Source organism: Rhinopithecus roxellana, chromosome 13, assembly GCF_007565055.1.
Source record: "Rhinopithecus roxellana isolate Shanxi Qingling chromosome 13, ASM756505v1, whole genome shotgun sequence".
NCBI classification, from domain to species: domain Eukaryota; kingdom Metazoa; phylum Chordata; class Mammalia; order Primates; family Cercopithecidae; genus Rhinopithecus; species Rhinopithecus roxellana.
Window position 1 is genome coordinate 114,018,831 of NC_044561.1, and position 15,234 is coordinate 114,034,064.

General features: G+C 56.7%; 1 protein-coding gene across 8 annotated transcripts in view; it reads left to right on the top strand.

Annotated features, from left to right (window-relative positions):
* The first annotated feature begins 889 nt into the window (after nucleotides 1–889).
* Nucleotides 890–15,234, top strand: part of BRD1 (bromodomain containing 1) — a 51,386-nt gene continuing 37,041 nt past the window's right edge. The window contains exons 1-2 of one of the 8 annotated variants that reach the window (XM_030914869.1): nucleotides 890–1,038; nucleotides 4,092–5,472. In XM_030914869.1, coding sequence (XP_030770729.1) covers nucleotides 4,106–5,472 — 1,367 coding nt within the window. In that variant the 5' untranslated portion in view covers nucleotides 890–1,038; nucleotides 4,092–4,105. Of the gene's footprint in view, nucleotides 1,039–1,225; nucleotides 2,722–4,091; nucleotides 5,473–15,234 lie in introns of those variants that run through there. The other 7 variants (XR_749127.2, XR_749126.2, XM_010373574.2 and 4 more) reach the window with 7 other exon arrangements.

Here is a 15,234-nt window from a genome sequence, read left to right on the forward strand (position 1 = left end):
CCGTCAGGGCCCCCGACTCCCGGCTGCTTCCCCCTCCTGCCTCGGGGGACCCCCACTCCAGGGCCAATGCCCTTCTGCCTCAGGGACCCCCACTCCCGGCTGGTCCCCCACCTCTGGGTTCCCCACTCCCAGGCCGTCCCCGCTGCCTCAGCGACCCCACCCCTGGGCCAATGCCCTTCTGCCTCAGGGAACCCCACTCCCGGCCGGTCCCCCCACCTCTGGGTCCCCCACTCCCGGCCGGTCCCCCACCTCTGGGTCCCCCACTCCCGGGCCGTCCCCCCTGCCCCAGCGACCCCACCCCTGGGCCAATGCCCTTCTGCCTCATGGATCCCCACTCCCAGCCGGTACCCCCCGCCTCAGGGTCCCCGACTCCCGGCTGCTCCCCAGTTGCCTCGGGGTCCCCCACTCCTAGGCCTGTCCCCTGCCTCAGGGCCCCTCGTTCTCCATTCTCCTGACCTCCTCAGGGACCCTCTGGCCCGGTCCTCCCTAACTCAAGGGCCCCCGCTCTCCATCCTCCCGACCCCCCACTCCCAGCCCGGCCCCTGCCGCCTCAGGGTCCCCACTTGGCCCCCGCTCCTCGCGACGCCCCCTCCCCCGCGCGCCGCTGAGGCGGCGGAGTCCGCGCGTCATGGCGGCGGCGGGCGGGGCGCGTCTCGCACGCAGCGCGCCGGGCGGAGCGCTCGCCGCATTGTTTGCTTCGCTGGGGAGCGAGCGAGCGACCCGGCCCTGGCGTCCGAGCCAGCCCCGCGTCCCGCGCCCGCCGCCCGCCGCCCGCGCCCGCCGGCCGGGCCCCCTGAGCCGGGCCTCCAGCCGGGCCCCGAGCCCGCGCCGCGCGAGCCGCCGCCCGAGAGTCCGCGGCCGCCGCTGCCGGGCCCGGAGCCGCCGCGGCCGAGAGGAGCCCGCGCCCAGGAGCGGCGGCGGGGCCCGGCCTGCGCGGCCGTTGGCGGAGGAGCCGCGGGCGCCATTAGCGCCGCCTCGGCCGCGCCGGCCCCCGCGCCCGCCCGCTTGCCGGGCTCCCGCGGCCGCGGCGCCCCGAAGGTGAGTGGGCGGAGGCCTGGCCGTGGAGTCCTCCCCGCCGCCTCGCGGGCCGCCCGGGCCGCCGCCGCCTCGGCCCGGCCTCTCGGGGTGGTGGTGCCGACGCCATGTTTGGCGGCGGCGGCTCCGCATTGTCCGCGGACCGGGAGCCCGGGATGCCGGGGAGGCCGGGCGGGGAGACCGGGGAGGTCGGGCCGGGCGGCCGGGGAGACAGGCAGGGAGACGGCCGGGGAGGCCGGGCGGGGAGTCGAGGGAGGCCGAGTCGGGCTGTGGGTCTCGGCGGCCTGGGCCGCGGCGCCCGCCCGGAGTCCGCGCTCGAGTCGGGTCCGGGCCTCGGGTCGCCGCCGAGCCGGCCGGGCCGCCCCTTATGTAACAGGCCCGCCGAGCTCTGCCCAGACGGGAACTCCCTGGAGCAGGGACGCGCCCCGACATCGCCCAGGAGCCGCGCGGCCTGCGGCGGGCGGGCTTGAGACCCGGCACCGCAGCCTCCCGGGCGTTTGCGGGGAGACGCCTCGCGACGAACGCGAGGCTGCCCCGGGCCTTTTAAACGAGTGACCCGATTGAAGCGCAGTTCACGGGCAACGCGGCCCTGGCGAGCGGGCGCGGGAGTTCTGAGACTCCTTAGCAGCAGGAGCCCCCCCGCGGGGTGCGGCCCCGTCCCCCGGAGAGCGCGGCCGTCCCGGGCTGGGTTGGAGGCGGTTGTGCAGTCCGTGGCGGCGGCGGATGTTTGTGTTTGGCCCAGCGCCGTCCCGAGCGCTTCACACAACTTCGCACAACTCCGCGGCCGCGGCCCCGTGGCCTTGACGGGGAGGCCCGGCGCGGGGTCGGCCTCTCCCGGGGCGGGCGGTGGGAAGACGGCAGCGGCCGCCTTGTGGGCACAGCCTTCCCTGCTTTGGGCCCGCAGAGCTCTCCGGGAGGCCCTTCAGGGAATTATTCCTGCGGAAGCGACGGCTGTGCCCCCGCGGATCCCTCCCGGTGGAAATGCTTGTCCCGGCGCGGACAGAACCGGCCCAGGGGGAAGCGGAGAAGCGGAGAAGGGCGTGGGTCGCCCCGCGCTGCCGAGGGTCCCCTTTCCCTGGGCCCCAGTTGCGTGCTGAGAGCTGCGGTGGCCGTGAGGCCTTCGGTTCAGTTCTCCGCTTGGAGAAAGTGTTGAGATGAAGAGCTTCGCGGCTCCCGGGGAGAGAGTGGGTTTCCGGGGGCTGCTTGTCGCTAGGGCGACTCAGGACTTTGCTGTCGAGGGGAAAATTACAGGTTCGTTTCTGATCTGGTGAGTAACCAACTGTTGCTTCTGCCCCACCTCAGCCATGACGCGTGTCGCCGTCCCGGGTGCACTAGGGTGGCTCTCTGCAGGCTGTGGTGTCACCTCTGCAGGGCTCACAGGGCCGGCTGGGGGGTGGCTGTACTGACAGCTCTCCAGGAATCCAGGGTTGAGTGGGCACCTGGAGGCCCGGGAGACGCAAGGGGTCTGAGGTTTGGCTGACCACATTTTCTCTCCTGTCCTCTCTGTAGGTAATTGCTATCTAGTTTCAACATACAATGAGGATTTCTGTCTGATACAGAGAAGGATACACAGTGGCTGGAGGGTCTGTCTTAAGAAGTGCCCTTGAAGTCGGCTGGGATTTCCTTTCGGGACTCACGAGGGAAGCCTGCTCCCTGAGGGCTTTTTCTGAGGCCCAGTAGATCAGGGTGAGGCTCTGAAGCCAGGCTGCTGCGGGGGCCCCTCGGGGCCCGGGGCCAGGCGTCCCTGACCTTGCAGGGCTAGATGCAGAGTGGGCCTTGGGCTTCAGCTGAGAATATTTGTTTTGCGAGTCAGTCACTGAAAATTCATTTTGCTTCCTGTCAGTGAAGTGTAGCGCTTTGGAGGGAGGCACTGCCCAGCGGGTGGTGGTCTTCACTGGAGGTGCCCACGCACGAGGCACCCCGGGGACAGCTGGGAATAGACACAGTCCGTGGTGTTTGAACGGCAGAGGCCTCTGCCACAAGGAGCTGGAGGTATGGGTGGCAGCTCACTGGTTTTGCCCACCTCTGGAAAGGCACATTCTCCTCAATCTCTGTGGCCAAGTCTTCAGGCACCTGAGCCAGCGCTGGCGACCCTCCTGGTGAGGGTCTCTGCAAGCTGCGAGGGGGTCCTGGGGGTCGCCCCTCGCTGTGTAGCCTGAGCGGAGCGTCTACCTTCACGTGTGCCAGGGAGAACAGAGAGAGGCCCTTTAGTGTATTGCACGTATCTGGATTCGCTCGGAAAGGAGGAGGAAGGACCATTGTCTCACTGGGGCTTGAGGAGTGCCCCTGAGGGGAAGGGGCAGGTTGACTCGGCCTGTGGGTGTTTCCATGGTGGTCATTGCCAAGGCTCTGCAGAAACAGGGTTGGGGCCTCCCGGGGGCGAAGACTGTCCCCTCAGACCAGTACAGGGCTCCCCTGTGCTGTGGTGTGCGTGTGGAGGGCCTGTCTATAGAGCGTGGACAGGCTGTGGTCTGTCTCCTACCCCTAGCCCCGCAGGAATGCTGCAAGGACTGTGGTGACTTTGGGCTCATGGGGGTGCTCTCCTGGGAGCAGTGGGGAGGGGAAGAGTGGTTTAGGGCGAGTATCGGATAGGACCAGGTAGCCACTGAGCATGCCTCTCTGGTGGGCATAGCCTCTGTGTCTGGTGGGGTGCAGCCCTGTATGTGGACTTTCTGGGGGATCGCCTGCATGCCAGGAAAGTCCTGCAGCTGTGGGCTCTGGGCCAGACCCCTCCTTCTTGGGGAGCATTTCTGTGGTCTCCGCAGCCTGTTGGTGTGGTCTGAGAGGGGACTGGTGCGTGGTGATAGGGACGCAGGTGCTCAGGAGGGCTCCTCAGGCTGCCTCTCTGCCTGTTACTGCTGTTCTCTCCCTGGTCCCGGGGAGTTGCTCAGGCCTGGATGCGTGGTTTTTGACACCTCGGAAAGAAGTTAGTTGTGAGTTTTGCTTTGATTGGGCTTGAAGCTGGTGAGCTAGATCTGCCCAAGTGTACTTCTGCAGCTTTCTCGAGTCTTTGGTCACACTGCATAGAATTAACTTTACCTTTGCCTTTATTTTAGGTAATCATTACCAAATGAGGAGGAAAGGACGATGTCATCGAGGCTCTGCAGCGAGGCATCCTTCCTCCCCGTGCAGTGTTAAACACTCCCCCACGCGAGAAACGCTGACCTACGCTCAAGCTCAAAGGATGGTAGAGATAGAAATTGAAGGGCGCTTGCACAGGATCAGTATTTTTGATCCCCTGGAGATCATATTAGAAGATGACCTCACGGCTCAAGAGATGAGTGAATGCAACAGCAATAAGGAAAACAGTGAGCGGCCCCCTGTCTGCTTAAGAACTAAGCGTCACAAAAACAACAGAGTCAAAAAGAAAAATGAAGCCCTCCCCAGCGCCCACGGCGCGCCGGCCTCGGCCAGCGCCCTCCCAGAGCCCAAGGTGCGCATCGTGGAGTACAGCCCTCCATCCGCTCCCAGGAGGCCTCCGGTGTACTACAAGTTCATCGAGAAGTCGGCCGAGGAACTGGACAACGAGGTGGAGTACGACATGGACGAGGAGGACTACGCCTGGCTGGAGATCGTCAACGAGAAGCGCAAGGGTGACTGCGTCCCTGCCGTGTCGCAGAGCATGTTTGAGTTCCTGATGGACCGCTTTGAGAAGGAGTCGCACTGCGAGAACCAGAAGCAGGGCGAGCAGCAGTCTCTGATCGATGAGGACGCCGTGTGCTGCATCTGCATGGACGGGGAGTGCCAGAACAGCAATGTGATCCTCTTCTGCGACATGTGCAACCTGGCCGTGCACCAGGAGTGCTACGGGGTGCCCTACATCCCCGAGGGCCAGTGGCTCTGCCGCCACTGCCTGCAGTCCCGGGCCCGGCCTGCCGACTGTGTGCTGTGTCCCAACAAGGGTGGTGCCTTCAAAAAGACAGATGACGACCGCTGGGGTCACGTGGTGTGTGCCCTGTGGATCCCAGAGGTCGGCTTTGCCAACACGGTGTTCATCGAGCCCATTGACGGGGTGAGGAACATTCCCCCAGCCCGGTGGAAACTGACATGCTACCTCTGTAAGCAGAAGGGCGTGGGTGCCTGCATCCAGTGCCACAAAGCAAACTGCTACACAGCATTCCATGTGACGTGTGCCCAGAAGGCTGGCCTGTACATGAAAATGGAGCCCGTGAAGGAACTGACTGGTGGTGGCACCACCTTCTCCGTCAGAAAGACCGCTTACTGTGATGTCCACACACCTCCAGGCTGCACCCGGAGGCCTCTGAATATTTACGGGGATGTCGAAATGAAAAATGGCGTCTGTCGAAAAGACAGCTCGGTCAAAACTGTCAGGTCCACGTCCAAGGTCAGGAAGAAGGCAAAAAAGGCTAAGAAGGCTCTGGCTGAGCCCTGTGCGGTCCTGCCAACCGTGTGCGCTCCTTATATACCCCCGCAGAGGTAAGCGTGTCCAAGCATTGGGTCCACAAGGAGCCTGCAGTGCAGGACCCTGGGAGGACGCGGGCACAGCCTGCAGGGCCCGTGCTGGGTGATCATTGCGCTTCCTGTTGGCGCAGCTTCCTGATATTCCCCTGAAGTGTGGTTCTGCTTGTTTACCACGTCTTTTCGGGGAATAGATGTTGTAAAAGATTTTAGTCTGTAGGCTTGGAATGATCGGTAGTTTTCTAGTTTTTTTTTTGAGATGGAGTTTCACTTTGTCGCCCAGGCTGGAGTGTAGTGGTGCAATCTCGGCTCTCTGCAACCCCCGCCTCCCGGGTTCAAGCAGTTCTCCTGCCTCAGCCTCCTGAGTAGCTGGGACTGCAGGCACGCACCACCATGCCTGACAAATTTTTTTTTTTTTTTGAGACGGAGTCTTGCTCTGCTGCCCAGGCTGAAGTGCAGTGGTGCGATCTCGGCTCACTGCAAGCTCCGTGTCCTGGGTTCATGCCATTCTCCTGCCTCAGCCTCCCGAGTAGCTGGGACTACAGGCGCCCGCCACCTCGCCCGGCTAGTTTTTTGTATTTTTGGTAGAGATGGGGTTTCACCATGTTAGCCAGGATGGTCTCGATCTCCTGACCTTGTGATTCGCCCGCCTCGGCCTCCCAAACTGCTGGGATTACAGGCGTGAGCCACTGCGCTCGGCAAATTTTTGTATTTTTAAAATAGAGACAGGGTTTCACCATGTTGGCTAGGCTGGTCTCAAACTCCTGACCTCAAGTGATCTGCCCACCTTGGCTTCCCAAAGTGCTGGAATTATAGCACTTGCTCAGCTTTTTTTTTTTTTTTTTCTATTTTCAATGGGGTTTTTCTCTGTTGCCCAGGCTGGAGTGTAGTGGCACGATCTCAGCTCACTGCAACCTCTGCTGCCAGCTTCCAGCAATTCTTGTGCCTCAGCCTCCCGAATAGCTGGGACTATAGGCGTATGCTCCCATGCCCAGCTAATTTTTGTATTTTTAGTAGAGGTGGTGTTTCACCATGTTGCCCAGTGTGGTCTGGAACTCCTGAGCTCAGGCAGTCTGCCCACCTCTGCATCCCAAAGTGCTAGGACTATAGACGTGAGCCACCATGCCCAGCTAAGGGTGAAGATTTTTAAGAATTTCAGTGACTAAACTTTAAGAAGGAATGAAGCCCACGCAGAAACTCTGTATGACTCTCAATCCGAGGGGCTCTGGCCTGGGCTTCCCAGTGACTTTGGCATCGGGACATCCACTGCTGTGGCATTGGCCCCGTTTCCCGTGCTGTGCCCCCCACTTGCTGCAGATGTCCTGAGGACAGGGTGGCCAAACGGGGAGAAGCTGTGAGCACAGACGGGGCCTGCCGGTCAACAGGGCAGGGAGAGCCAGCCTGGTGCTGAGCTTGCGGCTTGGCTGGGGGAGATGCCTGAGCCCCTATACCACACAGACCTTCCAGGACTGCTGGGGGTCAGCAAGCAGGACCCTCTGAGGTGTCGGACCTGTTCCACATGTGAGGGGAGGGCAGCACAGGTGGGACGCATGCAGGCTGAGCTGCATTGGATGGTGAGGCTGGGAGGTTGCAGTGAGCCAAGATTGTGCTGCTGCACTCCAGCCTGGGTGACAGAGTGAGACTCTGTCTCAAAAAAAAAAAAAAAAAAAAAGAAAGTTTTAAGTGATTTTTGTTAATATTACTCTACTTTGCCAAAGAGAAGTCCAGTTTCTTTTCACAGAGCTGTAAATACTCAGAGAATTAGTCAATTCAGACAGAATGAACAAAAAATGCTCATAATCCTTCCCATCCAGAGAAAATTTCCCTGTCAAAACCAAGGTGTTTGTCTTTGTAAATTAATCTGACTTTGAAGAGATGGTTTTGCTTGGATTTCTACCTATGAGTCAAAAAGTCTAGGGTTTGTATTAAGAGCTTCTGTATAAGAGGTCTAAAAATTTCAGCTTTACTGAAATTGAAGCAAAATAAACAAAATGTGATCTAACAAAATGAAAAGCCAGAAGTCTGAAGTGCTTCCTTCCCTGGCCAGTACCAGATGATGACCTGCTCTGGGAGAGGCAGGGCCTGGCCAGGCCCCACGCCCTATTCTTTGGCTCCTGGTGTTGGGTAAGCAGGACTGTTTGCAGGAGGCAGCGTTTGCACGCAGAGACGCGGGGGCCTGAAGTGGCCAGGGCTGATTGAGAAGAAAACTCGTGCTTTGGACCTAAATATTTGAAAGCAGGTGTTGGAGCTAGACCACGTACTATGTGGTTCTGTTCTTTTCCTAACTTAGGAATAAACTATTATTTTAGCTTCGAGTAGAGAGACAGCAACAAACCTGGACAAGTGTTCTTGGCCGCAGTCTCTGTAGTTTGGGTTTCCCAGTCTCCAGGAGATGCTGGTGCTTCAGGCCACCTTGCCACCAGTGGAGGAGCTCCCAGTGCGCCTGGCCTGTTGGCACCATGGTGCTGGACCCATCTCTGGGGGTGGTTGTGAGGGGCAGCCTCTCAACACAGTGCTGACTGCTGCCTGAAACCAGGTTTACGGCCTTGCTGTGGCCTGAGAGGCAGCTGATCTGGCAGCCCTGTTCTTAGGCCCTGGGCAGTACCCTGGGTGCATGTAGGAAGCCTCAGCTGTGCATTTGAATTTTGTGTAGATGAGGGTGAAGCTTCTTGTTTTTTATTTTGTATTTAGAGACAGGGTCTTGTTCTGTTGCCCATGTTGGAGTGCAGTGGCGTGATCATGGCTCACTGTAGTCTCAAACTCTTAGACTCAAGCGATCTTCCCGCCTCAGCCTCCTCCCATCCTCAGCTGGGACTACAGGCACGAGCCACTGTGCCTCGCCCATGGTGAAGCTTCTCGGTGTGCAGCTGTTGGCAGGGATGCTGAGTCTAGTTGGTTAGGGTGTGCACTAACCCATGGCTCTGGGGTAGGACCCGTCTAGAGCTTCAGGCCAGCCAGGCACACTGGAGGAGGATGTGACTCCATCTAAGCAGTGTTGTGGAGATTTTAGAGAAAGGGGATCTTGCTTATTCCCTGTGGACAGAACAGAATCTGCCTTTAGGGACTGACTGCTTTTATTTTTTTTTACTTTTTTTTTTTTTTGGAGACAGAGTCTCGCTTTGTTGCCCAGGCTGGAGTGCAGTGCCATCCATGATCTTGGCTCACTGCAAACTCTGCCTCCTGGGTTCAAGGGTTCAACCTCTGCCTCCGCCTCCCTAGTAGCTAGGATTACAGGCACGTGCCACCACACCCGGCCCATTTTTGTATTTTTAGTAGAGACATGGTTTCACCATATTGGCCAGGATGGTCTCGAACTGCTGACCTCAGGTGATCCACCCGCCTTGGCCTCCCAAAGTGCTGGGATTACAGGCGTGAGCCACTGCACCAGGCTAAAAAAGATAGTTTTTTAAAAAGACAGCAGTAAATAAACACTTTGAAAAACAGGCAGGGCTGGGTACGTGATTCACGCCTGTAATCCCAGCACTTTGGGGGGTTCTGAGGTGGGCAGATCACAAGGTCAGGAGTTCGAGACCAGCCTGGCTAACTTGGTGAAACCCCATCTGTACTAAAAATATAAAAATTAGCCAGGCGTGGTGGCGCACGCCTGTAATCCCAGCTGTTCAGGAGGCTGAAGCAGGAGAATCTCTTGAACAGAGTCCTGCTCTTTTGCTCAGACTGGGGTACAGTGGCATGATCATGGCTTACTACAGCCTCAACCTCCTGGGCTCAAGCGACTCCTTCATCTCAGCCTCCTGAGTAGCTGGGACCACAGGCGTGTGCCACCATGTCCTGCTAATGTTTTTGTTTTTTGGTGAGATGGGGTTTAGGTTGGTCTCGAACTCCTGGGCTCAAGTGATCTGCCTACCTTGGCCTCCCAAAATGCTGGGATTACAGGCGTGAGCCACCATGCCAGACCTTACATTGATTTATTGTTATTTTTTCTTTTCTGTTCATCTCTCTTTTTTTTTGAGATGGAGTCTCACTCTGTTGCCCAGGCTGGAGTGCAATGGCATGATCTCGGCTCACTGCAGCCTCTACCTCCCAGGTTCAAGCGATCCTTGTGCCTCAGCCTCCCGAGTAGCTGGGACTACAGGTGTGAGCCACGGTGCCTGGCTGATTTTTGTATTTTTAGTAGAGTTGGGGTTTCACCATGTTGCCTAGGATGGTCTGGAACTAGTGACTTCAGGTGATCCGCCTGCCTCAGCCTCCCAAAGTGCTGGGATTACAGGCGTGAACCACTGTGCCTAGCCTATTTTTTCTTTTCACTGCTTCTCTCTAGCATACATCAGTTTTTATTAACAGTGATTGAGCTGCATGTGTATAGGATGACATTTTGTCTTTAGCATTCAAGGAAAAGAGAAAGTCTTTTCCATTTGCACCAGTTTGAAATTAGGGCTCCCTTAACACGAATGGCTGCAGGACTCACATGAGAGTTCATACATGGAGTGAAGAGACAAACAGGGTTTCATGGTCACTCTTTTTGGTTAATTGCATGAAATGAGGGATAAATACACGCATAAGCTGTTTAACAAAACTCCTAGGTTCATCAGAATGCAAAATAGAAAGTGTCTTAAAAGAGACTGTGATCAGCAGGCAGACAGCCTGTGTTTCCTTTGACTGCTTCAGATCTTCTAGAAGGAGCTCCTCTACTAAGAGAGCCTGAACTTCCGACCTCATGGACAGGAACCTCAGATAGGCAAGGCTTTCTGATAGGTGCTCCTCCTACCTTCATTCAAATGAGGTGTTCCTCCCTCCCTCACTTGGATGAGGTGCTCCTCATGCCTTCACTCGGATGAAGTGCTCCTCCTGCCTTCACCCTGATAGGGTGTTCCTCCTGCCTTCACTGGGGACTTTTTATTTTTAGTTTAAAAGGATCAGCTGGTCTTGGTCAGCCTTAGGAAGGGAAGCATCAGTCAGGTGAAAATGCGCGGCGAACTTTAAATACCTAGCTGCGTCTCATCATGCATTTAAGTTCGACTGACTTCAGCTGTTAGAAAAGTTCACTGGGTGCGGTGGCTCGGGCTAGTAATCCTAACACTGGAAGGCTGAGGTGGGTGGACTGCTTGAGCCCAGGAGTTCGAGGCTGCAGTGAGCTTTGATCGCACCTTTGTATTCCAGCTTGGGCGACAGAGGGAGACCCTGTCTCTAAAGGATTTTGCATGGTCATCCAGAGCAGTCTCTTGAGTTTTGGTTCTCCTTGACACAGCTGCATCTGGAGATCCTCTATGTGAGGCATGTTTAGAGAAAGAGAAACACTGACCCCTGGAATTGATATGCTTCCAAGAAATCTTAGTCTTGTTGGTAAAGGCAGTCCTCAGATGGTACCGGTCCCTTTGTTAGTGGTGAGCCTACAAGAGATGGTGCCTGGTGTGCAGAGCGATGTGGTTGGATGGAGGTGAACAGAGCTGTTCGGGGGCCCTGGGCCGCCTGCTGGTCCTAGCCCACACCACCCAGTCGTTCAGCAGATAGGTCCCCCAGCTGATCATTTGAGCTTGGACTTGGCACACATTATGGAGTTCGTCTGGATCTCCTGTCTCGGATTTGATATGAAGATTAGTTGGTCCATCCCGTGTCCTAATAGATGTTGTTGGCAGGTGGTCTGAACTTGAACTATCTCATGTGAAGAAGGTTCCTTCTGGTGCCTCTTTTAACTTCTCTTTGGCTTCATGAACAGTCGTGCATCCCCAGCGCCATCCTTTTGAGCTCCCCAAGGCCTCTGCCAGACACGTCGCTCCAGGGATGACTCCTCAACCCACCGTGCTGTCACCACTGGCTCTGCACCCCTTCTGAGCCATTCCTGGAGCTTGAGGCACTGCAAGATCAGGGGAAAAGGGTCAGCATGGCAAGGACAGATGGCTGCCTGTAAGCTGGGGTCATAGAGCGGCTTTTGGACTTCCTGGAAGTCAGTGGGAACCCCCAAAACGAGTCCCTGTGGGGTGTCTGAAATGGTGGCAGAAGGGGCAAGAATGGGGTCCGGCAGTTCTCTCCCCTCAGGTCCTGGCGGATGGAGAGCAAAGTCCTGTGTAGACACGGTCACCCACAGGTGGTGTATGCCGGCTGCTAAGGGCCTTGGGTGGGGGGCCTCGGCCCCCACAGTCCAGAGAGTGCCTGTCCGCCATTCCCTGCAGGGTAGGCACCCGGGGCCCTGGAATTCGGAAGGCTGCTGGCACTTTTTTCCTACCCGGACTCGCTTACCACACTGTTGGAGGCCACCTGGCCTTAGTCTATTTGTGATTTTTTTTTTTTTTTTTTTTTTTTTTTTTTTTTTTTTTTTTTTTGAGACGGAGTCTCGCTCTGTCGCCCAGGCTGGAGTGCAGTGGCCGGATCTCAGCTCACTGCAAGCTCCGCCTCCCGGGTCCACGCCATTCTCCTGCCTCAGCCTCCCGAGTAGCTGGGACTACAGGCGCCGCCATCTCGCCCGGCTAATTTTTTGTATTTTTTAAGTGGAGACGGGGTTTCACTGTGTTAGCCAGGATGGTCTCGACCTCCTGACCTTGTGATCCGCCCGCCTCGGCCTCCCAAAGTGCTGGGATTACAGGCTTGAGCCACCGCGCCCGGCCTATTTGTGATTTTATAGAGACAGGGTCTCACTGTGTTGTCCAGGCTGATCTTGAATTCCTGGGCTTAAGCAGTCCTCCTGCCTAGGCCTCCCAAAGTGTTGAGATTACAGGCGTGAGCCACCTCGCCCAGCCCCGGCCTTAGTCTCTAGTCTGTTCAATGCTGGAGGGTAGTCATGTTGACTCTGGAATAAAGATGTCACTATTCTGGAACCTTTTCTGGGGTCACTGTCGGGAGGCGTTGTCTCCCTTGGGCTCTTGCTGCAGCCCCAGGCTGTTGAGCTGCACAGCTGTCCTCAGAGGGTGGGGAAGCTGTTCTGTCTTGGGGGCATTGAGTCTGCTAGGTAGGCCCCGTGAGGATCCCAGCTGTCACCTGGTGGGCACCTGCAGAGGTTTGGTTTTGTTCTTTTAATTGAGGCGGGGTCTTGCTCTGTCACCCAGGCTGGAGTGAAGGGGCACAATCATAGCTCACTGCAGCCTTGAACTCCTGGGCTCAAGTGATCCTCAGCCTCCCAAAGTGCTAGGGTTACAGGTTAGAGCCACTGGGCGCGGCCGCCTTTGTCTTGTGTTTTTAAGTCTTTTTTTCCTCCATATTTCTGGCTGTTAATTTTGTTTTATAAAAGTTCTGGCTCAGTGCCCCCTGGGGGAGCCCTGTGTGGGCACCTCCCAGGCAATGTGGGTGCATGAGTTGGTTGCTGCGGGTGGCACTGGGAGGCCCTGTGTGGGTGCCTCTCGGGCAGTGTGGATGCATGAGTTGGCTGCTGTGGGTGGCACTGGGAGACATGGCAGGGGCACTGAGGCCACAGGTGGCAGCTCCCTGTGCTTGACCTACATCAGGTCTAGAGTGGTGGGCACTCGGGGAGGAAGCACCAGGACGACACATTGGAAGGAGGAGCTGCGGGGCAGGGCCAGCCAGTGCTTGGGAGCCCAGGAGGGCGCCTGGGTTGGCACAGTCTGCGGGAGCACTTGCTCTTCTGCGTGAGGAACAGACCTGAATGCCGTTTGAAACACTGGACTCATTCCTGCCCTCCTGTGACTTCATTGGTTTTCTGGGTTTTAGTGCAGATTGTAGCTGGCAGCTCATGTTGGAGCCCTTCCCGGTGCAGGCTGACGAGCAGGAGGGATTCTCCTCTACTGAAATGGACGTTACTGTATTTGGGAACAGATTTTTTTTTTTCCTTTTCTTTTTCTTTTTTTTTTTTTTTTTTTGAGACGGAGTCTTATTCTGTCACCTAAGCTGGAGTGCAGTGGTACAATCTCAGCTCACTGCAACCTCTGCCTCCCAGGCTCAAGCGATTCTCCTGCCTCAGCCTCCCAAGTAGCTGGGATTACAGGCGCTTGTCACCATGCCTGGCTAATTTTTGTATTTTTAGTGGAGATGGGGATTCATCACGTTGGCCAGGCTGGTCTTGAACTCTTGACTGACCTCAGGTAATCCGCCTGCCTTAGCCTCCCAAAGTGTTGGGGATTACAGGTGTAAGCCACTGTGCCCGGCCTAGATTTGTTTTGATTGAAAAAACTGAAGCAAATAAACATTGTACTGGGGAGAACGGAGTGGTCACAGGATGGGCTGTATTTCTCACCGGCCTCCCCACACCTTCCTCTGCACTCGCACACTCTGACTCTCCTAAAGATGCTGGCATTTCCTGAACTAAAGCTAGCATTTCACAGAGCAGGGCCATGAACCACAGTCACCTGGCCGTTTAGACAGCTTTGCCCTGCCCCCCGCAACTTGGGTACCCAACCATGTCATTCCCACCCCTAGCTTTGTGGGGCACCGTTCTGCTGTGCCTGGTTGTCTTCCCTGAAGCACCCCAGGCATGCAGAGGATACTCTCAGCAGAGGGGAGACACCACAGTGTAGCTGACTTCTGTCTCTCTTCACTTTCGCCGTATTTACTTACTTTTGGCAGAAGTGGGGTTGAACATTTATGTGAAGTTTTCTTTGCTACTGGGGGCAGCGGGGCAGATTCCTGCTGCACATTCTCGCCTCTGCTCCAGCCTAGGTGCTACCTGGGCCGGGTGGGGGGGCGGGTGGTGGAGCGTAGCTGTTTTGGCATACTCTGAGTTCCCACCTGCTGTCGCCGGTGGATGAACTGGCTCATTTCTAGAGCTGCTGGAGGCGGTGGTGGCTTTCTTGAGAGCACCTCCCGGGCTCGGGCTGGTGGGGAGCTTGATTTTACCTTTTTATGTGGAAATAACTTCAAATTTACAAAATATTCACAAAAATAAAGACAGCAGGGACTACCCAGGTGCTCTACATAGAGTTGCCTGTTGCTGGGGCTGCGTCCTCTTGTGCCCGCCCTGCCCTGTTGGAGAGGATCCCAGATGTGGTCCTTGCCCATGCACGCCAGGCGTGTGAAGACAGCAGGTGTCCCCTGGCGATGGGCAGCAGGCTTGGTGGTGCCCCAGCCTTGGTGCAGGAGTCCCCTGCGGTGAGATTCAGGGCTCTGGCTGGCTGGCCTCGTGTGTTTCCTGAGCGATGGATGTGGGCACGGCATCCTCCATGTTGCACCGCCCGGCATGGAGTGTGCGTGTGTGTCATGCCAGGGCTCTGGGCCTGCTCTGGGGACTATTGCCCTGCCTGTGCCCTGTATGTTGTGCGCTTGTGCCCGTGGGTGGGTGTATCTTTTCATTTTTAGTGATGGCCTTAAAAAATTCTTTTTTAATTTGGAAATCTTTAGAGAGAGCCCCCCCGTTCTTTCACTCGGCTTCAGAAGTTACACGCACCTGGCCAGCTTCCCCTCGCCCGTTCCTTCCGTTCCTTTGTTTTGAAGCAAGTCCTGGTAATGAAATTCCATTCATGCACCTGTCAGTGTGTAAAGGTTCTTAAAAGCAACTGTAATTTTACAGTGTCTGATGAACCGAAGTTTGTTAATTTCAGTACTCCTCTATTTATCAACCTTTTCCTATGCGGTGTGTGCATACTGGGTCTGGTTTTATTTATTTTTACATATGCACATAAATATATTTTAAGAGATGGGGTCTCACTGTGTTGCCCAGGCTGGTCTGAAACTCCTGGGCTCAAGCGATCTTCTCGCCTTGGTGTCCCAAAGTGCTGGGACTGAGGTGTGAACCACCTCGTCTGGCCACCATATTCCTCTATATGATAATTTCTGCCTTTACCTGTTAGCAATCTAGAAGCATGTGGGATTCCCTCCCTCCCTCCCTCCCTCCCTCCGTCCCTCCCTCCCTCCCTCCCTCCGTCCCTCCCTCCCTCCCTC